This window comes from Phacochoerus africanus, chromosome 1 (assembly GCF_016906955.1).
Source record: "Phacochoerus africanus isolate WHEZ1 chromosome 1, ROS_Pafr_v1, whole genome shotgun sequence".
Taxonomy (NCBI): domain Eukaryota; kingdom Metazoa; phylum Chordata; class Mammalia; order Artiodactyla; family Suidae; genus Phacochoerus; species Phacochoerus africanus.
Window position 1 is genome coordinate 191,229,334 of NC_062544.1, and position 25,854 is coordinate 191,255,187.

The window sequence follows — 25,854 nt, forward strand, 5'->3', positions numbered from 1 at the left end:
AGATCAGAGTCTGCTTCAACTGTACATTTTGATCAAGTCTTTAAAATTTTCTATGTCATTTCTTTAAGCCAGAGAGCCTAATTAATAGGATAAATGTATTTTTCATCTCTCTTGGCACGCTTTCTCTGGGAATTCTTATAAGCAGAGAAAGTGTCAGAAGCAATCAGCAGGAAGAATAAATTGGAGACAGCGAATGATTTTGGTAACCAAAAAATTTCTCCTGTACAATGGATGGGAAAATAGAGTATTGTTGTGGCCTGGTGACAAGTGCCACATTTTATAACAAGTTCAGAAAATGTCTTTTCATTTTTGTTGTGATTTCTGAGTCAAATCTATTTATTCGTTACCAGTCACATTAGTTGAAGTAGAGTTTAGAGGTCAAATACTCTCTATAGTGCCTTTAAAAAAATTCTTAGATCTTCTTTCTAATAAAACTTATTAGTTGGAATGCCCATTGTGGTTCAGCAGTAAAGAGCCTGACTAGTATCCACGAAGATGAGGGTTTGATCCCTGGCCCCACACAGTGGGTTAAGGATCTAGTGTTGCTATTGCTGTGGTGTGGGCCAGCAGCTGCAGTTCACGTTCGACTCCTAGTCTGGGAACTTCCATATGCTGCAGGTATGGACCTAAGCACACACACACACAATTATTACACTTTGACAGAAAAAGGCTTAATCATCAGAACTTTAAAAATGACATTGCATTATCTGTAACTGTTAAATTTTTTTTTAAAGATTATGTATATGGTAAAAAGAAAAAATTAGCAATAACTTTTACAAACAAGCAATGCAGGTGTATGCCTTGCTTTTCATTCTGTGCCATGAAAGCCATCTGGAGTGTTTTGTTTTTCATGTTAGTCAGGCCCTGTTTTGAGCTGAAAACATGAGAAAGCTTTGAGATGGGCACAGCTGTTCTTAACATAAAATCATGTTCTCTGCTAAAACCCTAACCTAGAAGTCATATCTCTGCAGTGGCTCATTATGAAAATCTAAATGTATTTTGAATTTTTTTTGGTTCTCTTGACCACTAATGACAAATCAAAACTAGATGCCATTCTATACTTTGCCTGCCAGCACGCGTCATCAATGATTGGTTGAATCTCCTCAGTCATCCTAATTCCCAGTTGCCTTTTCAGGACAGATTCTTTAATCAGTAATGTCAGGATAACTGTCTTTAATGGTTTCCATTGTCATTCAGCCCTAGTGCATGTGACTTCATTGTAACTCTGATGTAATAAGCAGCTGAAGGCATTTGTGGAAGTTACTTTAGTAACTGTCATGGAACAACACAGAAGTATTCCCTAAAACAACTTCATGGAATGCAAAGCTTCGTAAAGTAGTCTACTGGGAACACAGTGTCACTGGAAGTGAAACAGAGGAGGAGTAAACATCGCAGGTTTGTGGGGCAGGCAGGCAGTTGGTTGAAGCGACCCCAGTGCTCTTTGCCGGGTGGCACCAACCTCACCTAGGCCCCTCCAGGGGCCTTGCTGCTTTCTTTAATCCCAAGAAGTGGTTGGATAACCTGGGTCACACTGAATCTTTTCAGGGCCGCACCCATGGCACGTGGAGGTTTCCAGGCAAGGGGTCTAATCAGAGCTACAGCTGCCGGCCACAGCCACAGCAATGCCAGATCTGAGCCATGTCTGCGACCTACACCACAGCTCACAGCAACACCGGATCCTTAACCCACTGAGTGAGGCCAGGGATTGACCTGCAACCTCATGGTTCTTAGTCGGATTCATTACCACTGCGCCACAATGGGAATTCTTCGTCTTTTAAGTAGGGCTGCAGGAAGACAGTAGACCTTTATACTAAGGACCAGGTCTGTACAGGGAGGGTTTCACTCACTGCAACCTCTGGGCACATAAGAGTAGGGAGACTCTTCTGTCTGACCAGGAACCTCGCACTGAGCAGCCTGAGGAGCCAGGTGGCCCCAGGGCTTCTCACACCAGTACCACTTCAGCGCTTGCTCCAACTGTCCTTGGTCTCCTGTTACGGGACCAACTGCAGATTTCATGTGGTTTCCAGCATCCAGACCTCACAGCCAGCACATGTAATCATGGTGATATTAAGTAGTCTAGCCAGCAGTAGAAAGTATTAAAAATGACTCTGTGTTATTTTAGTATTTAACTTTGTAAAGGAAATGGAAAGAGAGCCCTGTGGCTATTTCATGGAAACCACTTAGAGCTTTTTCTTCTCCAGAATGGTTGATACTATTACATTTTGACAAAAGTCACAAACTCATACACACATCTCATTTTGCAGCGAGTCAGTGGGAAGTGGCGTACAGTGGATCGGCTACAGAGTACACCTTCACCCACCTGAAACCAGGCACTTTGTACAAACTCCGAGCATGCTGCATAAGCACTGGTGGACACAGTCAGGTTGGTTTTGTTTTGGTATAACAGTAAATATCTGGTCAGATTCAGAGTCTGTCTATAATTGCTATTTAAAAATTGATCTTGGTAATGCAACCAGCTATGGTATCACATCATTAGAGTTTTTTGAATTGTGCTTTAGATGATATAAAAATAGGCCCAAATGATTCTCAACTGAATTGTGCTGCTTTCCAAGTACCTTTATCACTTAGTTATTTCTCAGACTTGGGCATGATCACACAACATTTGAAAATTGAGGTGGACTGATATTCTCATTAGCTAATAAATAAGGGGGTGAACCTGGGCTACTGCGCTGATAGAAAAGCATAAAATTTAGAGCAAAGAGATATGACCTCCAGCAGAGCTCTGCTGTTACCACATCTGGCAGTTTTGTGAGAATGTGAGGCACACCTTCCTCGAGATTCTTTACTGCCATCTGCTGGAAAATTATTGTAAAAGCCATATACATCCATGGTTGAGCCGAATGACATGTCCTGCAATTGTGCAGTGCCCAACCTACACATCTGTAGGCAATAGCAGTTCTCCATTTGTCTAATTTTTTTTTCCAAATTGAAGTGTAATCGACTTACAATATTATGTTAGTTTCAGGTCTACAACATAGTGACTTAATATTGAAATGATCACCAATGCTGTCTACAATTTCTATGACCTTAGACCAACCATTTAACACATCAGGAGCCTTGATTTCAACCTCACAGTGTTTTCATAGGCTCAAAACAATATAACAAAAACACATAAAGTGCTCTTGAACTGAGATACTTATTATACAGATGTCTTCAACTTAACATTCAGAAAGTGAGCAAGAGGCAGAGTGGTAAAAGACATTTTCATCATAGGACTATTTAGCATTATGGTTTTAAAACCATTAATGGGGGGGCAATGGTGGCTTGTAGCCTTCAGCTGGGTTAACTTTTCAAGAGAACATCTGCCATTAGGGTGTATCATTTTGCCAGTCAGCACACCTCTGACATCGTCTTATGTTTATTTTCCTTTCCCGCCAAGGATAGTGGTACTGCAATGTCTAGACTGTGTGTATACACCATCTCCTTGGGGGGGAAAGGTCCAGTAAGACGATTTTTATGCCGTGCCTCCCAGGGTGGTGTATAGCCACATCAAAGCCCCAGGTGATCAGCAAGTACCTCTCATGTGTGATGTGCTGCATGAGGCCGCCCAGGGGCAGAGGTGCTCCTTGGATGTGTAAGTGCGTCTCCCCTGCACTTTTCTTCCTCAGGAAGGTTGATGAGTTTGGTTGAGCTGCAGAGCTCCACCTGGCTTCTCTTCTCTCTCAAAAAGGGGTCACCTTCCATACCACCTGCCTTACACAACAAGATCCTGCAAAAAAGACTTGCTTATTTTAGTGTTCACAGAACCTGCTGGTGACTGTCAGACTCGGTTTATTAATAGAGACTTTATTTGCTTTCCTGCTCTGTATGTGGATGGTGGGGCCATTTATGGCACCATTTAAAAACTTCATCCATCTGTTGTTTTGTGTTCTCTTCTGTCCTCATGAAGGGTCCCTAATTTTGGTTTAAACGGAGATAATTGTGTGCTTAGGATACATAACACTCAAGTCTACAAGTCTGACATCAGAAATAACTAGTTTTTGGAGTTCCCGTGTCATGGCTCAGCAGAAACGACTCTGACTAGTATCCATGAGGATGTTGGTTGGATTCCTGGCTTCACTCAGCGGGTTAAGGATCCAGCATCGCCATGAGCTATGGTGTAGATCACAGACATGGCTCGAATCCAGCGTTGATGTGGCTGTGGCCAGCAGCTACAGCTCTGATTCGACCCCTAGCCTAGGAACCTCCATATGCTGCAGATGCGGCCCTAAAAAGACCAAAAAAAAAAACCAAAAACCCTAGTTTTACTAGTGCCGTAGGCAGTGTTGTCCACACTTAAAACATACACAAACACACACACAGAGTCAAAGGTCTTATTGCATAAAAAGTGTAGTTTTTGCAGTTATGGGATGGAATTTGCCTGGCATCTAGAGCTCTAATCAATTCAGAGTAATTAAGGTATGATTCTCTCCGGTATTTCTCCTGCAGTGTTCTGAAAGTCTCCCTGTTCGCACACTAAGCATTGCACCAGGTCAGTGTCGACCACCGAGGGTATTGGGTAGACCAAAGCACAAAGAAGTCCACTTAGAGTGGGGTGAGTGAACAAATCTTCACATTGCCAATTGGGACAATTGGAGATTGAGTTTAAAACGTAATGCTTTGTAATTAAGTTCTAGATCTTCCTTCTGAAAAACATATCTGTTTCTGTTGAAAATGTCCATATTCTTTTTAACGTACATGGGCTTGGGTTTGTATTCTCCCCTGAGCTGTCACTCATCCTCCTGTTCCTGATGCTGCCACACATATCTTTCTAGGAAATGTTTCAGAGCAGCCAGTCTTTTCAGGAATTTTTCAACTTTATTCATAAAATAAAAACTTTATGCATAAAAGTTGTGCTCAATTAAGAGATTTAAGCCAAGAAATAGTTCACAAGGTAACATCTGACTCCTCCTTGTCTTTGCTGCTTTGTCACATATGAGTCCTGGTGTTTTGCAGTATTAACTCAAGCTGTACTACATTTCTTGTCACATCAGCAATTTACAGCATGTAAAATTACAAATATAAACCTACAGAACAACGCTGTCAGACTATTCTTCCCCACCACTTATGTCTGAAATATAACAAAATATTGTGCCAGTTTGGGGTCCTCTAACTTGATTTAACATGTCCTTTGGTTTCAAGTTAAAGAGATTTTTCTCCCGCCTATTTCTTGCCATTTCCTTGTGTTAGATAGAATGTAAAGAAATAGGCCTAAAATTTCTATGGTTTGGGAAATACTTTGTTAGTGTAATTAAACATACTTGCTTTGGAAAGTATGGCTAAATCATTCAGAAACTTTCTTCTGTATCTCTTCTCTTTTTTGGAGTGGGGGTTCTTTTGTAAATATTGAGGACAGGCCACCTACATGATACTTTGCAAACCCTGTGAAAAATTAGGTGGGATAGGATCAATTGGAAACAAACATGTTCTAAGCTGAAATGCATCCTCCATTCCCAGATGTTCCTGCCTCTGAAAGTGGCTGTGAGGTGTCAGAGTACAGTGTGGAGATGACAGAACCCGAGGATGTGGCTTCGGAGGTGTACCATGGGCCTGAGCTCCAGTGCACAGTTGGCAGCCTGCTTCCTGGAACTGTGTACCGCTTTCGGGTGAGGGCTCTGAATGACGGAGGGGTGAGTATGAGCTTATCCCCATAGGATAAAGACAAAAACGTAAGGTCCTACCTCTTCCATTACTATGGTCCTCAAATTCCTTAGCAGTATCTGTCCAACCTTGACATCCATTAAAGAAGTATATGTAGGAGTTCCCACTGTGGTGCAGTGGGTTAAGAATCTGACTGCTCCAGTGTGAGTCACTACAGAGGCACAGTGGGTTAAAGGATCTAGCATGTGGCCACAGCTGCAGCATAGGTCATAGCTGTGGCTCCGATTCAATCCCTGGCCCAGGAACTTTCATATGCTGTGGGTGCAGCCATTATAAAAAGAAGAGGTGTATGTCAAATCTCATTTCTGAAGATACATTATCTTGATTTCCTGTAGACCCAGCATTAAAAATTTTATTTCTCTTATCCTCATATCTTTCTACTAAGAGAGAGTTTAGGAGTTCCTGTCGTGGCTCAGCAGTTAATGAACCTGACTAGGATCCATTAAGGACGTGGGTTCAATCCCTGGCCTCGCTCAGTGGGTTAAGGATCCAACGTTGCCGTGAGTTGTGGTGTAGATTGCAGATGGGCTATGGCTGTGGTGTTGGCTGGCAGCTGTAGCTCCAATTCGACCCCTGGCCTGGGAATCTCCGATTCCATATACCATGGGTGTGGCCCTAAAGAGACAAAAAAAAAAAAAAAAAAGTTCAAAGTTAATAAGAACGTCACCCTCTAGATAGTAGCTTTACCATATTATCTGAATCACCCAGCAATGTCTTAGGTCAGTTTTTAAAAGTGGATGGGATAGAGCTAGGGAGGCTTATTTGTCTTTGTTTTATTTCAAGTGGTCCTTTCCATTACTCCATTTGTAGTCGTCAAGGTGGGCTGTCAGAGATTGGGAGAGTATTTCTTTGTCTTGAAATAAAACAAAGACAATATCCACAAAAGTGTTTTTTGCCTTTTTAATTGCAGAGTGATGGGGATTTGGGGGAGGTTCATAATGAGAATGAAATGACCCAGAAAAGGCTTTTTGGTAGGGCTTTTTGGTGTGTCGGAGATGGGCAGAAACATAAAAGACGGTAGAAGGATGTAGTTAGAGCAGACTGCTGCTACAGCCCCACAAAGTGCCAGTGATGTGTAAGGATACATTCCATGCAGATAAATGCATGTAATGAGTCAATGAGATTTTTACAAGTAAGAAAGCCCAATTGACAGTGGCAGGAAGTTGACAATAACCTTCCCAATTCTCGGTGAGCCAGAAGTGAAGTGTGTTTGTCTGTAGTGCATTTCATGTTAGCCAAGGCTGACTGTGAAAGCATTTGGTCTGAAGTAGGATCTCCAACCTTTAATAAGAGCTGGATTTCTTCTAATTCTCCATTAGGAAAGAATTTCAGATGCAGGTATTTAAATTAAAAAAAAAAAAAATACCCTAAAACTGGAAACAATAAAAATGTACTGGTGAGAAGTTAAGAAAGCCTGTGTACCCAAACTTTTCTAGTAAAAAGAGGGTGGATGGTGATGATCACCAATGTTTTAGAAACCCAGTTTTACTGTTGTTCTGGTGCTTTTCCCCATCACCACTTCAGAAGATTTCTGCCATGATAAATATGCAGCTGGACTAACCTGAGTTATACTTTCTCTCTCTTTTCACTAATTGATCATATAAAGAAACTTTCAGCCTTATTTTAAAATCTTGTTATATTAGAAGTTAACCATATATTTGATGTGTAGTCACCTTCTGTGGTCTATTTCAGAGAGCCTCTCCCCCATGCCCAGTATATTTGCACATCATATTGTATTAGAAAATGTGAGAGGTTTTTTTTTTAAGTCTTTTTTCCCCATTTTGAAAAATATAGTCACTTACTTCATTAGCCTGAAAATTACTCTGTGAAGTGTCATATATTCCACTATTAACATGGCAGTCATGGCTTCCTTGACATGTTTTAGATCAATGGTGATGGTTGGCTGTACAGTGTGATCCATGAAGGGTGATAAAAAGGGAAGATGGGGCAGAAAACTTCAAATAGCAGCTATGGTGGGGCTCACTGAGAAAACATTAACAGGATCATTGGTTTTCAGAATGGTAAATACCAGTAACTAGAAGGAAAACCCAAAACTTGATAACCAGCAATTCCACATAGGTTTTTATGCATTAAAAATTAAACTGCAGTGTGCATCTGACTTCGTTTTCTCTGTAGCCCTCTGATAAGTTAAAGCAGAATGTTGTGGTATAATGAAAGTCAGTATTTTTTGTTTCTTATGTCATGGCAAAAATGTTTAGTAAACCAACTTTCTAATTCTTTTGCATTAAAACTGTATGTAGGTGTGCACATATATGTGTGTGTGTATATGCAGGTGTGTGTGTATACATACACACATATATATGTATATACACACACATTTATATCACTCAGAATGTATATGGGAGAAAACCTACATGTTCAGTTGAAAGTGAGCACCCTTAGGTAATACTTTTAATCAATTTTATTGACAGTGGCATTAGCCTAGCCCTTGTTTGGTTATAAGCGAATGCTGTACACACAAATACACACACACACACACACACAAAGACCTAAACACCTACAAGCTTGAGTGTGTTTTTCTCTTTCAGTATGGTCCCTATTCTGATGTCTCAGAAATTACCACTGCTGCAGGGCCTCCTGGACAGTGCAAAGCACCTTGTATCTCCTTTACGCCCGATGGCTGTATCCTGGTGAGCTGGGAGGTAAGTCTGGCATGTGGTCTGCACCAGTTTGTTTCTTCTACTTTATCTGCTCCTCTCCCAGGGCAAGTTATGAGGAAAGTACAAAGCTAAAATTCACATGTAGGTGATTTTTACACAAGCATCTGCCTTGGCACTTGTGAAGAGTTGTAAAGATTTTATCACTGGTCAGAATTGAGAGGAAAGTGTCTTTTTCATGCTCTTCTTTTGTATGTATTGGAATATCCTGGGGCATATTGTGTGCTCTCTCTCTCTCTCTCAATTTATTTAGTTGAACACAAACATCATAGTATTTACTTTTCAACAAAATTAACCACTTAAATTTCTGTTTCCCAGAGTCCTGAAAGCTCTGGTGCCGACATCTCAGAGTATAGGTTGGAATGGGGAGAAGATGAGGAATCCTTAGAACTCATTTATCATGGGACAGACACTGGCTTTGAAATGAGGGATCTGCTGCCTGCTGCGCAGTACTGCTGTAGACTACAGGTAGGTGACACTAGTTGGATATTACTATTAGTGGTGTTCCATGAAAGATTCTTTGGGAAGCTTACTCAGAGGCTCATGATGGAGGCCATCAGGAGGGGTGATATGAACAAAGAGTCCTATTAAATAAAAATAAATGTAATTGTTTTGGCATTTTAAAGTTAATTTTTGCTCCTCTAAGAGGTCCTGAAATGTAGGAAGAAAACCAAAATCTTCTCCACTGTATTTCTCACCACCCTTGCATCTGGCTTGTTAGTTAATTCACTATGTAAAGAACCCAGTCCAAGGCAAAGGTGGCACAGCTCCTTAGGGAAGATGCCTTCTTTCTGAATTTTCTGAGATGCACATTTCAGTGGGAAAGCCACTTGGACAAAAGGCAAAAAACATTTTAAAATTCACATTCCAGATGTTAAATGGAGCCAAAAACAAATGCTAGAGTAGTTTGGCCAGTCTGCACTCTATTATAGAACCTACTTCCCACTTCCATGACCATGGACAAGGCTGGTTATCTGTAAGCTTCCATTGGGAAAGAATAATTGGCTCCTAGCCCAACCTCTAGGAGGAACAATAGTCATGGGTTTACTTTCACTTTATTCACTTGGATAAATATATATTTTTTCCCTTTGTAAAGCTTTATTGTCGAGAGAAAACAGGGTTATTTGTTTGTTTCTTTCTATTTGTTCAGTACAATATTCCTGAGCACTGCTTTGTGCCAGAATCAAAAAATGTTTCAGATGATTAACAGGAAAGATACCAAGATTTCATCAGATTTGGTTCTTGACCTTGAAGGGTTCAATATTCACACACATTTAGATTTAAGTAGATAAAGAAGCAAGGATGCCAGATTTAGGTTTCCACGTGATTTAAGTCATGGATCATATTGGATTTTACAAGGCCAGCTAAACTTAGTGTCTCTGGCCTCTTTGGAGAAAATATTCCCTTCATAAGTTAATTTTCCAGATCAGCTGAAGCTTTTCTGTTAAATTCTGATACCTGTTTTATCATAAACATTTCTGGCTAAACTCTTTAGTTATACACACTCTCTTTGTTGAATAGAGGCCTGGGATGTAATTAACCCTTCATCAGTGAGTCAGGGTCACAGTACATTATCTGAGCTTTATAATAGCAATGCTGAGTCACTAGGAAAAGGTTAAATTATCTGCTACACTCCTGTTTTTGGAACAAGTCAGGATATAAATAAAAACTGTCTGCCATCACAGGAAAGAACTTGACTCTTTTCTGCTTTTCGAGTTTTGGTCTCTCTTTAAAATGTTCTTCCTTTTTTTACTTTCAGGGTAAACGTTGTCACTTGGCATTAGCTTCCCCAAATTGGATTTTAAAAGATACATTGGCAGGAATAGAGCCTACATAGTAATCTTGCCTTTTGTTTTGACAGCCATCAGTAGTAAATATTTTCAAATGTCTGTAATTATTTGTCAAAAAATGAGTCAGATCCTATAAAGGGGTTAGTACTTTCAAGACCACCATTGCTGTGCTAAAGAAGTATTGGAGGGAGTTCCCGTCGTGGCTCATTGGTTAACAAATCTGACTAGAAACCATGAGGTTGTGGGTTCGATCCCTGGCCTTGCTCAGTGGGTATGAGCTGTGGTGTAGGTTGCAGACGTGACTCGGATCCCAAGTTGCTGTGGCTGTGGTGTATGCTGGTGGCTACAGCTCCGATTTGACCCCTAGCCTGGGAACCTCCATATGCTGCGGGAGCGGCCCTAGAAAAAGGCAAAAAGACCACAAAAAAAAAAAAAGAAGAAGTATTGGAAGCCAGGAAAAGGGTCTGTCTCCTCAACCTATATTGATTTCCTGATAGCCATTGGACCAAATCTGAATTATGTTCATTAGACATTGCTACAAATCAAGTTAAAGCTAAACATTCTTTTGAATATTTGGTGCCATAAAAATTAAATCGCCATAATAGCTATACTGTGTTTTACAAAAATTGGGTAGAACATTTCTTGTTTTGCTCAGGAATTTTTGAATGTTTATACTCCCCCATAGGAATACTTTAGTTTATATATACCCAAGTAATTGTGCTCACATGAGGCATGTTGTATATTATGGGCATATTCTTAAATTTTAGTAAGGTTTTTTTGAATTGTTTCCTTTGAAAACTGGTAGTAATAGATGGTATAAATCAAGAAAACATTTTCCATAGAATAAAGCCAGTAAAAGAAGTTGGGTCCTAGATGGGATCCTGGAATAGAAAAAGAACATTATTAGAGAAATTGGTAAGATCTGAATCAGGCCTATATATAGTTAATCCCATTATACCAACATCAATTTCCTGGTTTTGATCATTGTTTTATAATTATATAAGGTAGTAGTATTAGGGGAAGCAAGTTGAGAGATGTATGGGAATTTCTCTGCACTATTTTTACAACTTTTCTGTATGTCTAAAATTTCAAATAAAGTATTTTGTTGTGTGGTTTTTTGCTTATTTGTTTTTTGTGTAGGAAAATTGGTTTCAAAAAATAGGAAAATTGCTATCACAGTTTTGTTCTTGGTTTTCCTAATGGAAAGGAGAGAAGTGAAGCACTGACTATTGGCCTGACACTCTGCCAGGATTTTACATGTTAACAAATTTAATCTTTACAGTAATTCTGTAAACTGTGTGTTGCTGTCCCCATCTTACACCTGAGGAAACAGACTCAGAGATGTTAATTTGCCTAAGATCAACCAGTTAGTAAGGAATGGAGTTAAGATATGAACAAAACTCCAACTCTGAAATCCATGTTCTTACCCTTCTATTACATGCCAATTAAAGCCTTAATTGATATGAAATTTTCTTATTTTTCTGCCCCTGTGATAAATTTGTATCCAAAAATAAAACCTCTAAATATATATTCTTACAATAATAAGTTTTGTAAGTGGCATAAGTTTTTTTTACCAAAAAGAGAGTTGGTGTTGTCATGAAGTAGGACTAAATATGAAAAAATATAAAAGTAGTGTTTCAAAAATGAGTTGAGAACAAATGAATGCTCTTAGCTTGCTTCTTTGCAATTAATATTAATACACAGGCATTGTAAGTTTTGTCTTAAACCTTGATTTAAGAACTCAGAACAACTTTCCTTACTTTCCTTTCACTTCATATTTTTCCTCATAAGCTCTACTATGAAGTAAGATTTTAAACTATGTTCATTTTTGTGAGGCCGTTGGCAGCTGTCTTTGTAAAGAAAATAACGTTAGTAACATTTATTGAGCATATACTTTGTATCAGGTACTGTTCTAATTGCTAGGGCCACACACTGAACCACACAACCTTGCCCTTATGGCACTTGCATTCTAATCAAAGGAGTAATCAAATGAAATATATATTATGTTAGTGATAAATGCTGTGATAAAAATAAAGGCAAAGGGAAATAAGAAATGAAAAGGGTCATGGGAGTTGGGATAGTGGTGACTACAAGTTGAAATGTGTTCAGAGAAGCCTCCATAAAAAGGAAATGCTTTAAAGAAGCCTGAAGGGGATGATTGAATGGGCTGTGCAGATGTCTGGGGAAAAAGCTTTGTGGACAGAAAGGGCAACAAGTTCCAAAAGCCCCGAGGTGAGAGCCAGCTTGGTGTCCCTGTGGAAAAGCACGGACACCAGGGTGTCTGGAGCAGAGGGAGTGACGGGGAGAGTACTGGACGATGAAGGCAGAGTGGTCATGGGTTTGGGGGGATTGTGGCGATGGTGAGCAGATCAGATTGGATCCTATAATTAGTTGGGAGGACCTTGAAGTGTATTCTGTATATAGCGGGAGGCCATTGAATGGACCTAAACAGCGATTACAGACTATGGGGCAAGGGCTGACAGTGATACCAGGTGGGAGGCCATTATAGTAATCAGATGAGAGAGAGTGTGGTTGGACTAGGGTGGTAAAGGATGCAATGATGGCCTGGACAGGGCGGGGAGAGGAAGGACGACGCCCAGCAGTGACTCAGATGTAATGAACTGAAGGATGGGAAAACCACAGGAGGCACAGTGGGGTTTTTTTGTGAGGAGGGGTAAGATGGAGTTTTGGATATGTGAATATGCTTAAGCTTGAGGTGCCTGTTTGACAGTCAGGTAGAGATATTCAATTGTCAGGTGAATACACTAGCCTGGCATTCAGGGCAGAATTTGGAAGTAGGATATAAATGGCATTTACTTCTGAGACAAGATGAGATGTCCCTTGAAGCAGAGATAGCAAAGACGTATGGGAGATCCAAGGCCTGGTGCTCTCCAGTGTTGGGAAATACTGGTGATGACTAGCAACCAGCAGAGGCTATTGAGAAGCAGTGGCAGATAAGGAAAGCAAGAGGATGGGACCAGACACTGTGTAAGCATTTGAAAACAGTGCCTGGTAGAGTGTCAGCGGTGGTGTTCAGGTAAGGTCAGATGAGAGCTGAGGATTGACTTCAGATGAGAGTTTAGCATTCACATGGAAAACAGTAGATATCTTTTCTGAAATTCCTATAGCTCTTCCCAAGCAGCACTGGAGTCAAAGGTAGGATTATTGAATTTTGGTCCCAGTTTGGCATCTAAATCTGGGGCCCGAATTACTTAATCTGACAGTTCCCGCCTCTGCAAAAGGCAGATAAGAATATTTGCCATGTACTGTCTACCTCAGATGGTTATTGTGAAGATTGCATAAGACAATATGTAAACCAAAGTGGGCTGTATAAAGTGTTATCTTAAAAATTATTCATCATAACAGGAATTCCCTGATGGCTCGGCAGGTTAAGGATCCATTGTGAGCACAGCAGTGGCTTCAGTCACTGCCATGGCACAGGTTTGATCCCTGGCTGGGGAATTTATAAATGCCGTGGGTGTGGCTAAAAAAAAGAAGTGATGATGGCAAAATTATCTTTTATTAGCAGAAACGGTGTGATTGGCCTTTTTTGTGTGAACATTGTAGAGGATTTATTTCTACCTACATTTAATCATACATTACTTTAAATTTATTTAACGGCACCTAATGTGGAAGTATTAGAATGTGCTAATAGGATAATGTGGACTTTGTCTTGCTGTTCTGTTTTCTAGGCTGTTAATCAAGCTGGAGCAGGACCGTACAGCGAGCTTGTCCTTTGCCAGACACCAGCATCTGCCCCTGACCCTGTCTCCACTCTCTGTGTCCTGGAGGAGGAGACCCTCAATGCCTATCCTGATTCGCCTTCTGTGTGCCTTGTACTGAACTGGGAAGAGCCGTGCAATAATGGATCTGAAATCCTTGCTTACAATATTGATCTTGGAGACACTAGTGTCACTGTGGGCAATACCACCACCCACATTATGAAAGATCTCCTTCCAGAAACCACCTACCGGTGAGTGTAGAAAAGCAGAAATAAAGCTGCATCCACTTCAGGCTGCAGATCCTTGCAGATCCTAAAGCCCAAACGGGTGAATTCTACTCATTCTTAATATACTTATGAGTACTAACTGCAAATATAGCTTAAAAACTTGCGCTGCTTCTGACTTGACTGTTCTGTTACAAATTGATATTCCTAAGCCTTGAGGGGGGGATTGCACCTACCATTTTAAATCAGTCTTGGTCTTTTGATAAACTACTTTTCTTTGTATTTAGACTCCTCACTCTGTGGACACCCTCTGTCTCTACCATGTACTTGGCCCACCTTTTACTCTGGATCTCACAAGAGGCCAGAGAAAAGAAGTTACATCACACTCTACCCAGCAAAACTCAGTTAGCACCTGCTTTCTTTCCTCCCCCAAGAGTTCCTGTCTAGGAGCCAGCCTCTTCTCATACACCTTTTTCTCAACATGGCCTCTTAAGATTTCAGGTCATTTAGCTCTGTCCCCAAGGTACTATGGTTGGGGAACAAAAACAAAAAGTTTATGATTAGCATTAGAGGAGTGCAGGAGCCATCTGGGTATTCACTGTGCCCTCTCAGGGTGTCTCCCTTTGTCAGATTAAATGGCTTCTCAAGGAGGGGAAGAAGAGCACAGATTCAGGTATGAGTCCTTAGCTGTGTCTTTAGGCAGGTTCCTTAAATTCTCTGTGTCACAGGTTCTTTCACAAGATGAGAACAAGATTACTTACCTCAAAAGCATGTTGTAAGGAATAAATGAATATTAAATGCTTCTATAGAGCCTGTCAGTACAGAGCAAGTGCACAGTAAACAAAGATTGTAATTTTCATTATCATCAAGATCTTCACCTAAGAAAACTGGTTCTTCTTAGTGGGGCGAGGAGAATGAAGGACAGGCAGATAAACTTGCTGCTAAAAAAATGTTTATCATTTCGCTTATTTTTTTTCTGAAGTGTTTTCTAATGCTATGGTCTGATAGACTACCTTTTTTAATCCCCAGAAGCTGCAGAAAGAAATCAGCTCATCAGCTATAAGACAAAAAAGTTCCATCCTGCCTTATTATCTGTACTTTCTCTCTTACCAAATTTTTTATGAGTAATTCATATAAGTGTATTCATTTTGCTTCTCAAAACAATGACAGTTTTTTGTTTACTCTTGCATTTTTTTAAGAAATTTCTTTTGGGCATAGCACTATGCACTGTGGATCTATGAAATAGTGATAAACACCATCCTCACCCTCCGAGCACTCAGGGAGTTGGAGGACACTTAAAAAGCAACCTAAGATAGCAGGTGATTGTGACATCACAGGCTGAAAATCACACTGGAGAGTCCTGTTGGCTTTTCAGAGAGGAAGATCCAAGGTTCAGAATGGTCAAGATGGTTTGAAGTGGGGCTCAAGATAAAAACTGAATAGAGGTATGACATACACAGGTGAAGGGGCAGGCCAAGAGCATGTTTTCGTTTTTAGCCAATCTCAGAAAATCAGTCTCTACTTTTTGTTTGCTAACCAAGTGCTAAGTGACTATTGTGTCCAGAGCACTCTAATCAGATGCTAAGGAGATCCACAGGTGATTAAACCCAGACCTTGATCTCATCCCCAGTGATGATGCTCTAAGGAGACCTGGCATGAGGTAGATCTCTGGGGAAAATGACCAGTGAGTGTCATCCCCTAGCTCTTCTGAGAGACCGCATGTCCAGATTATTTCTTGACTTGGATCACTCAGGCCTGAAAGCCTATGAAAAAGCCACTGGTTCAGGGCTCACTGAAAGGTCTTAAGTCCACTTGGTCGACACCCATGTCTATGCCAGAGTGGACTCACATCCTCAGGTCAGTCTTTGGAATGTTTAGATCAGAAATCATAAAAGGTTTTTTAGGGCAAGGTGTTAGCCCGAGAATTTTGCTTCTTCCTGACATTGTGCATACCTTAAAGGTGGCTTAAATGATTACAAAACCTTAAGATTTATAGAAGGCTGAGATTGGAGAATCTGATGTTTATTAGTATATCATCAAATGATATCAAGAAAGAAATCTGGAGCTCAAAGGCTCAAATGAAGGAACTGATAGACGGAATCTTTGCTTATTGATGAAATGTCTGTTGCAGTGGAAATTACTAAGAATATCTTCCACGTAAGTGGTTGGTTAAAGACATGTTAAAAAGTCCCTCAGAGGATAATTCTGTTATGGAGAAGATGAAATGGTTTAGTAATGTAGAGACTATGAAAAAATGAGTTTTGATTTGGATAGTGAAACCTCAGGAATCTGTTTTTAAAAGTACTTGATGTAGCATAAATAACTTAATTCAGTTTTAATATACAAGACAATATGTTGAGCTAAATATGGAAAGTCACATTGGGAAGATGTCAGCTCTTAACCTTATAGGGTACCTTGGAAGACAGCATTTTAGACAGATTGCATGAAAAATGAACAGCTTTAGAAAAGCCAAACCTTTGGCCCTAAATCATGTTTGTGTGTTCCTGACCAAAAAAAAAAAAAAAGTCGAAGTATTTGCTGACCAATCAATAAATTGGATGTATCATATTTAAGATGTTAAAATTAATATTAATATTTAAGATCTTCTTTTGTCCAACTTAAGTAATTTCCTTTCTGTAGTACCTAATTGGATACTTTGTAGTAGAACTTTGGTCAACCCATAGTCTTGTTCTTTTATGTTTCAAAAACGCAATGGCAGTAATTATAGTGAAATATGAGTATTTCAGGGAACTACTGATGTAATTTTGGTCCAATCAACTTTTACCTCACGTTTTTTTTGTCCTATAAATTGGTTAAAATATAAGTGTACAAATCATGATGTTCTAGATAAAAATGTAGAAAGAAACATTTTAAACAGCCTATAGGGCTTGGATAAAAAAGAAAGGACTTGTTTCTTTTGTTTGTTTGTTTGTCTGTTTGTTTGTTTTTTTATCCTTCAGCAGTTCCACATTGTTCTCACTCTGAGTTTATTCTCTGTTTTGCCAGGGCAGAAATTTGCACTCTCCAGCAAACCTATTGACACAAAAATGGCTCCATTCCTTCTCCACTTGGTGCTTTCTAAACTGTCCACTGACTTATTTACACCCTGTATAGATTTTGGTTGGCATTGCAATGCTATTTTTTGTTATACATACATACACATATATATATATTTGCTATTTTAGGGCCACACCCATGGCATATGTAGGTTTCCAGGCTAGGGGTTGAATTGGAGCTACAGCTGCTGGCCTACACCACACCCACAGCAACACCAGATCCGAGCCACATCTGCAACCTACACCACAGCTCACGACAACACCGGACCCTTAATCCATTGAGCAAGACCAGGGATGGAACCCACACCCTCATGGATCCTAGTTGGGTTTATTAACTGCTAAACCATGAAGGGAACTCCCTACAATGCTATTTTTAAAGGAATTACTTTTAAGCTTAGAACTGCATATGAAATTGAGTTTGCATTTTGGTTTGAGGAAAAAAAAAAAGGTTGCTGAAAACAGAGACATAGTTTTCCTTTGCCTGCTTCCAGCCACATAGAGCCATAGGCTTTGTGAGCTGAGACAAGATCACCTGGTATCACCCCTCCCAGCACACTGGTGTGAGCATCACCTGTGATGGAGCAGTGTTTTCAGCTTCTACTCACCAGGCAGTCATTCCATTCACGGATAACTCTTTTATAGAGTTTCCCTTTTATTTTTCCCTTTTATTTTGTTAAAGCCTCTCTGTAGCTAAAATCTACTCAGTTGTTCCTGGGCCTTCTGCTAGAACAGTGATGTTCAAAGTGTTCCTGGACCAGCAGCATCAGCATCACCTAGAAACGTGTTAAAATGTGGTCTATCAGGCCCTACTGGAGACCAACTGAATCAGAAATTCTAGGGGTGGGGCCGAGCACTCTGCTTTAATTAGCCTGCTAGAGATTTGGATGCCTGTTAAAAGTTTGAGAACTCTACCCTAGAGCAGTGATTCTTGAGTGTTAATGTAATATGAATCATCTGAAGAGGTTTTGCAACCTACAGACATCTATCTGAGCCTCTCTCCTTGGGCCTAGACATCATTATCTTGTCCACTGTTTCCTACTTAGTCATCTTCATTTTATTTATTTATTTGTCTTTTTAGGGCTGCACCCGTGCCATATGGAGGTTCCCAGGCTAGAGGTCTAATTGGAGCTACAGCTGCTGGCCTACACCACAGCGACACCAATGCAGGATCAGAGCCTCATCTGCAACCTACACCAAAGCTCACGGCAACACTGGATCTTTAACCCACTGTGTGAGATCAGGGATCAAACCCGCATCCTCTTGGATCCTAGTCAGGTTCATTAACCACTGAGCCACAAAGGGAACTTCAGGTGATCTCTGTTTCTTGATGGCCTCTTCAATGAGTAGTGCCCTGACCTCCAGGAATGGTCTGCCTGGGTGGCTCAGAGCAGAGCAAGACTGTCACCCTCCTCATTCTCCATACTAAGCAGTTAGTAAGGTTGCCTGATGCTCTTTTGGCATCTCATTATATGTCCTGACTCATACTAAGCTGGCAAACAACTAAAATGTAAGGTAAGTTTGTTTGCTATGCTCATGTACGCCCTTTTTGCTAGGTAAAATGGGAGTGAAAATAACATTTGTTGAGTCTTAAGCACTGCATTAGCCTGCCAAGAAGTGAATCATAAATCATTTCATTCTAACAAGATGAGGTGGGCTTTATAAGGAAACAAGTTCTGAGTAGTTCAGAATTAGTGGACTGGAGTCAGGCAACCTTAATGTCAATCCTGGGTCCCTCACTTACTAGTGTGACCTCTGGCAAGCTACTTAGGCTCCTCCTTTCTTAGATCTATAAAATGAGGATAATTTAACTACATGTTAGGGTTGTCGTGTGTTTTAGGCTTTAGGCACCTTGTGTGGGACCTGACGCATGCTAAGCACTTAATAAATTATCTGTTGCTAATGTTGGGCAGGGAAGAAATAACCTGGCAGGTGGGTTATGACGAGATGATAGGTAGAGATGTATATGGGAATCTGGCACTCTCCTCTAAGCCATAGGAGACATTTAAGGTTGCTTTCCTGTCAAGCAGGGCAAGTCTTAGTACCTGGAGGTGGAATGTGGCCCTTGGACCCTAGAAGCTGTAAGAAGTAGCTCAGTTGAAGGGAGGGATGGATCTCAGCTGGCTAAGATCACCCTCCCAGGGAGCCCCCTCTGAACAACTTCACTCCAAACCCATCTTTTCCCTGAAAGACGTTTTCTATATTTGAGCTATTATTTAATGTTTCCTCAGAAGTCATCTGAAGATTATTCTACCCTTTTGTATTTTTCTCTTTGTAATTAGGTGATTATAGATGGTTGGTTGGCAGGGTGGGATAAAAAGCCCATCTTCTGCTTCTTAGGCCTCTCCTACCCCAACTCATCATGGCAGAAGGGGGCACTGGCCCCTCATCCCACACCCTGAGCACTTGATGGCCAATTGTGATTACGAAGTCAGTTGAAGAAGGTTTGTTTTCAAAGTCATTCTTTTAACATATGTAGTGTCATTTGGGAAAGAGTAAGTATGTGTGTATAAGTGCATTGGAAGACTATGATCTTCTGAAGCAGTGATGTATTTGGCATCTAAAATTAGACAGTCAATATTTTAATAGTGGATTTGCAATCAAAATTTGTAATGAATATGCTTCTTAATATCAGCGTATTGATGGATGTGGCAGAGTCTTGGATACTTGAAGAGATTTTTCACATCAGTTTGGCCAAGACAGAGCTCCTCAGAGTTAAATCACTTCCCTAAATTGGAAAACAAAATTCCATTTCTCTTATACTTACTTTGCAGAGCTTAAGATTCTAGAAAAATGATATACATTGCATGCTTAAAAAACAACAACTGTAGATCCTATCTATATGTCAAGATTAATATGTTACTTTGGTTAAAGAGAAAACTTCTCAAGTTTGGGTTTGGGATAGATTAATTAATAAAACTTGAAAATCAGTTTTTTCTGAGTGAATTCTTGGACTTGTTCCTCAGGTTAGCGTTGGCTTTGTTCATTAGTCCTGGGTGAACTCTCACTGGAATTAAGAAATGATTTTCACGTACTGCATTTTTCATCCCCAAACCAAAGAAATATTAACTGCCTTAGTCCTTGTTCAGTTTTCTCAGCCTCTTAGACCCAGAGTTATTAATATTTTTGCCAGAATGCAAGAAGACATGGCCTCATTTGATCAGTTTCTCAGTTCTATTTCAGTTTTGAGTGCTACTTTATCATTAAAACTAATTAACAGTAGTACAGTACATCAGCTACACACAAAAAAAAGTTTTCTATGCATTTTTATTGAAACACATTTTGTTTGAATAAATTGAAGTGAAGATTTTAAAATATAGGTAGTTCATTTCAAGGCCAAAAGTTGTTTCAGTAATGTGAAAATAAATTTGTTCTCAATGTCTATTTCATTGGCAAAAGGTAGTTGTTGAACTGAAAGTGTGGTTTGAATTAAAACTGTCTTTTGGTTGGATTAGAAGCTGTGTTGGTTCAGGCTCTGCCTGGAGGGCATGGTGTGTCAGAATGGGGCACAAAGACTTTGAGCCTAGAAAAACCAGGTTCACACCCAGATCTAACCCCTATCTGCTGTGAAGATAGCGCAAGTGACTGAACCTAGGCGGGCCACAGTTCCTTCACTTATAAAATAGACCAAGTAATTCTTTCCTCGGGGTCAGGATAGAAATTAGAGATTGTATTGTCCATATCAGATCTAGACTTCAGCACCTAGTAGGCACTGCGTCATTTAGGTTGAATTATTTAACCTGAGCTAACTGCAGTTTCCTCATCTCTAAAAGCAAGAGCAAACAGTCATCTCTCCATATCCACAGGTCCAGAGGGCCCACCGAACTGTACCATTTTACATACTGGACTTGAGCATCTGTGGCTTTTAGCATTTGCAGGAGTCCTGGAGCCAGTCCCCGTGGGTATGGAGGGACAACCGTACTAGTTCCTACTCCACAGCACAGTCCCTTGAACAGAGCAAATTCTCAGTGTTGCATGTTGCACTGGTTATCGTTAACATTTTCATCTGTTCCCAAGCTATTACCTCACCTTCTGAGGATGGTCTAAAAAGAAGGTAATGCTTTAGCTATTGCTGGATCCTTGGTCATAGTTTAGAAGAAGGAAAAACATAGATGATATCAGCAAATTCCTTAAGTTATAAGGCAAAGTGGTGGCAATAATACAATGAATTGAGGACGCACCTCGTGCCCAGCACAGTGCTGCTCCTTATGGTTGCCCAGCACATTTTTCTCACTGTTCAGAAAGAATACAATCTTAAAAGAGTCCTAAAAATACTAACTCTGTAAATTAGTGCTTTAAACTTCACTGAAGTGTTTTTGGCCACCTTGAATCCTTTTCTGGTTGTACGGTGAAGTATAAAATATTAAAAAATAGAAAGTACTTCCCATATTCCTTAAGTAATCCTATTTGTAAATGCAGCAAAGACATTGCTACCCCTGTTTTCTATAGAAGGAAACTGTTGAAGGTGTTAGGTAATTTCCCCAAGGTCACCAAAGTGATGAGCAGAGTTGCCAAAGAGACTTCACTGCTGGAGAGTTAAATTGCTACCATAACATTCTTGCTGTCGGTGGTGGTGTGTGTATCTGTATGTATTTAAGGCTAAAATCTGATATGCCAACCAAGTACTTCTCAGTTGATAGGTCAGAGACCCTTAGAGTTACGAATGTAAGGAACCCAATACCTATCAAAATACTATGGAAGCTTTGCAGAAAAAAGAATTTATAAAAAGAAATCAAATATTAAATCTCCATTTCTTTCTGCATCTTGATGCTTATATTTTATAAACTATTTTTTTAACTCTTAGAAATGATTCAGATCTCTTAGAATTTTTTATCTTTGAGCAGAACAATGTTAAGGAACCCTTTATCTTTCTTCCCTTTACTTATTAATGTAGCCATGGGCTCTTTAGTCTGCATGGAGCAAAACAGTAGGATCTCCTTGAATGCAAGGTGAGCTTGGCTCTGGAGGACTGTGGCCAAGTGGATGAAGGAAGCATCTTGGCCTCCGAGCTCTTGGAATACTTGTGCCCAGAAGAAAGAAAAAGAATGACAGTCTGGACAGTAGAAAGACACTAATAAAAACCTTGCAGGTGACAGAATTTGTTCACCATTGAAAAAAAAGACTAGTTCTGGCTTAATTCCCTTTTCCTGAGCAGAGAAAAGAGATAGTAAATTCTACCACCATGATGACCACCTTTTAAAAAAGAATTTTCCAGAGTTCCCGTCGTGGCTCAGTTGTTAATGAATCCAACTAGGAACCATAAGGTTGCAGGTTCGATCCCTGGTCTTGCTCAGTGGGTTATGGATCCGGTGTTGCCGTGAGCTGTGGTGTAGGTCGCAGACATGTCTTGGATTCTGAGTTGCTGCGGCCACAGCTTTGATTGGACCCCTAGCCTGGGAACCTCCATATTGCCACGGGAGGCCCTAGAAAAAGACAAAAAAAAAAGGAATTTTCCTCTCCAGTTGCAGGAGAAGTTCTTACTTTTCTAATCATAGGGGGAAAGCTCTTATTAATACTATACAGCTGTTTTATAAGACTCATGTTGGGAGGCAGGGGAGAGTGTATTGCAGTCTTTCGATGCTATACTGAGAGTCTGACATTGCATTATCCACAAGGTTCTTGGTAATGGAATTTTTGCTGTACTTTATCAGAGGTAAGTGTCCACTACATTCCAAGCTGTGAGGCAGATGTTCAACCAATTTTGGGTGATTCTGAATGGAGCTGGTAGAAACATTCATGTGCAGGTTTTTGTGTGAACATTAATTTCTCTAAAGTAAAGCCCAAGAAGTGTGATTGCCGGGTCAAATAACAAATGTATGTTAAATTTACAAAAAACTTCGTAAGAAATCTGCTTTCTGGTGTCACTATAGCATTTTGCATGGTTATCAGCAAAATAATGAGTTTCATTTGTTCCTTATCCTTGCCAGAATGATATTAAGCATTTTTTATTTTTGCCATTTTAATAGGGATATAGTAGTACCTCATTGTAGTTTAAATTTGCATTTTCCTAAAGGCTAATGATGCTAAGCGCTATTTGCTTACCTATTTGCCATATGTATATCCTCTTTGGTGGAGCATTTGTTCTAGTCTTTTGCCCATTTCTTAAATTGGGTTGTTTTGTTTTCCTGTTGAGTTTTGAAAGGTCTCAGATGCATTTTGGATACATGCTTTTCACATTATATCTTAACTCATTAATTCTAGGTAACAAATATTTTCTCCTGTTTTCTTCTGAAGTTCTATAGTTTACATTTAGATCTATGATCCATTCTGAGGTAACTTTTGAATAAAATATGAGGTTTAGATTGAGATTGATTTATTTTCCCTTTTGAGATCCAAAAGCAATTGTTAAGAAGACTGTTGTTTCTTCATTGAGTTAATGCTGCACATTTGTTGAAAGTCTATTGGCCATATTTATATAGCTCTATATCCATTGGTCTGTGTGTCTGTTACTATCTTGATCGCTTATAGTAAGCTTTATAGAAAGTCCTAAATCAGGTAGTATGATCCTTCCAACTTTATTCTTATTTTTCAAACTTGTGTTAACAATTTTAGTTCCTTTGCCTTGCCATATAACTTTTAGAATCAACTTATCAATATCTAAGAAGAATCCTTCTGGAATCTTATTAGAATTGCATTTTATAGATTAATTTGGGGAGAATTGACATATTTTTCTGTGTAGAGCCTTCCAGTTCATCATCACAGTATGTTTGTCTCTATTTAGGTGGTCTTTAATATTCTTAACAGGGTCTTTTAGTTTATTTCTTTATTTCCCACCTCTATGCCTTTTTTTCTCCCGCTGGGCTGTGACGAGTACCTAATGTTGAATAGGACTGGTGAGAGTAAACATCTTTGCTTTGTTCCTGATCTTCCATTTAGTCTTTCACCATTAAGTGTAATGTTAGCTGTAGGTATTTTTATAGATGCCCTTTTCGGGTTGAGAAAGTTCCCTTCTTTCTCTGGTTTGCTGAAAATTTCTATTAGGAATATATGTTGGATTTCATCAGATGCTTTTTCTGTATCAACTGATGTGATCATGTGATTTTCCTTTTTTAGGCTATCAATATGATTGATTTGGCTAAGGGCTGGGGAATAAGAGAATGTAGAAAAGGAAAAAAAAAAGGAGGAATTTGGGAAAATCCCCCATTCATCCTGACCATTCAGAGACCTCCTTCTTTCGAGCCAGCCTTCTCCTAAAGTTCTCTGTCCATGCAGATGCTGGTTCCTGGATTTCAGCTGCGCTGAGTCCAGTCTGGAGGGTAATGGAGGGGAACATGGGAAATTCACTGCTGGTTTGGAGATAGTTCAGATTCTTCCCCAAATCCTCCAGCTACTATTTCCTTTTTGGAGTTCTTAAATAGCTGCTCTGTTTTGTCCAAGTTGAACAGCTGCATTCAGTGGGAGAGACAGGGTGAAGTGTGCTTTATTCCTACTAATTGCATATTAATCTGTTTTTTTTTCTTTACAACTTACAGACATGTTATTAGATTGACTTGCTGAGTTACATAGTTTTAAATTTGAAGAATTATGGTTAACTTGAGGTCATATGGGGAATATTAAAATACCAAAAAAAATTTTTTTTTTTGTCTTTTTAGGGCCGCACCTGCAGCATATGGAGGTTCCCAGGCTAAGGGTCTAATTGGAGCTGTAGGTGCTGGCCTACAACAGAGCCACAGCAACTCAGGATCTGAGCCGCATCTTCAACCTACACCACAGTTCATGGCAACACCAGATCCTCAACCCACTGAGCTAGGCCAGTGATCGAACCTGCAACCTCATGGTTCCTAGTTGGATTTGTTTCCAGTGCGCCATGATGGGAACTCTCCTAAATGATATTTTCTATTTAAGTATAAATAATAACAGCCATAAGTGAGAAGTATGTAAATCTAAATTATAAGAACACTTTTTCTTTGGCTGTGCCTGTGGCATGTAGAAATTTCCAGGCCAAGGATCAAATTCATGCCATGACAGCAACCTGAGCCACTGCAGTGATGAGGCCAGATCCTTAACCCACTGCACCACAAGAGAACTCCTATAAGAACTTTTTAAACTGATATGTTTCCTGAGAATTTCTCTGATTGTGTTTTTTGTTACCATGTGTTTTGAAACACTGTCGAATTCAAATCAGGTTTAAATGTTGAAACTTTTAGACCTAGTGATGTAGCAACTGCGCTTCAGCACAATGAGATGCCTAGGTACCTAGCAAGGGGCCTGAGTGAAGGTTCCACCAGAGGCCTAGTAATGAGGTATGAAGAGATGGAGGGGACGCAGGCCTAGAAAGGATTTTAAGTGGATGAAGCTGAGGAAGTGCTGAGATGATCGAAAGAAATATCCATATTGTTCAAAAGAAGAGAGGAAGAGCAGAGGGTGGGGTGGGGGCAGGTGTGAGACCTTTGGTCAGAGGAGCAGAGGGGTCTGCAGGCCACCAACTACAGCAGGAAACAAGCTTCCTATCAGGCAGCACTGCAGAGGCAGGGTTGAGGATGAAAATGGAGCAGTGCCATTGTGTGCTGTGTGATAGCCTTGAAGAACTGTTTTGGTCAACTGGTAAGGAAGTGGAGGAATGAGAAAAATAGGAGTAATAAATAGGACAGTGTTTTATATATACATTTTAATCATTTGACTTTAAATTCCTGGACCATGAGCACAGTGTTACTATGTCTTTATTACTATATCACTGCACATAGTAAATACCCAGTTAAGGTTTTTGCACATCTGAATGATATCAT

General features: G+C 39.9%; 1 protein-coding gene across 4 annotated transcripts in view; it reads left to right on the forward strand.

Moving 5' to 3' along the window:
* The window catches only part of FNDC3B (fibronectin type III domain containing 3B), a 345,183-nt gene that overhangs the window by 288,231 nt on the left and 31,098 nt on the right, over positions 1 to 25,854 (forward strand). For all 4 annotated transcript variants that reach the window (XM_047786565.1, XM_047786588.1, XM_047786572.1 and 1 more), the window contains 6 exons: positions 2,265 to 2,383; positions 4,450 to 4,555; positions 5,458 to 5,630; positions 8,211 to 8,324; positions 8,658 to 8,807; positions 13,822 to 14,102. In XM_047786565.1, coding sequence (XP_047642521.1) covers positions 2,265 to 2,383; positions 4,450 to 4,555; positions 5,458 to 5,630; positions 8,211 to 8,324; positions 8,658 to 8,807; positions 13,822 to 14,102 — 943 coding nt within the window. The remainder of the gene's footprint in view (positions 1 to 2,264; positions 2,384 to 4,449; positions 4,556 to 5,457; positions 5,631 to 8,210; positions 8,325 to 8,657; positions 8,808 to 13,821; positions 14,103 to 25,854) is intronic.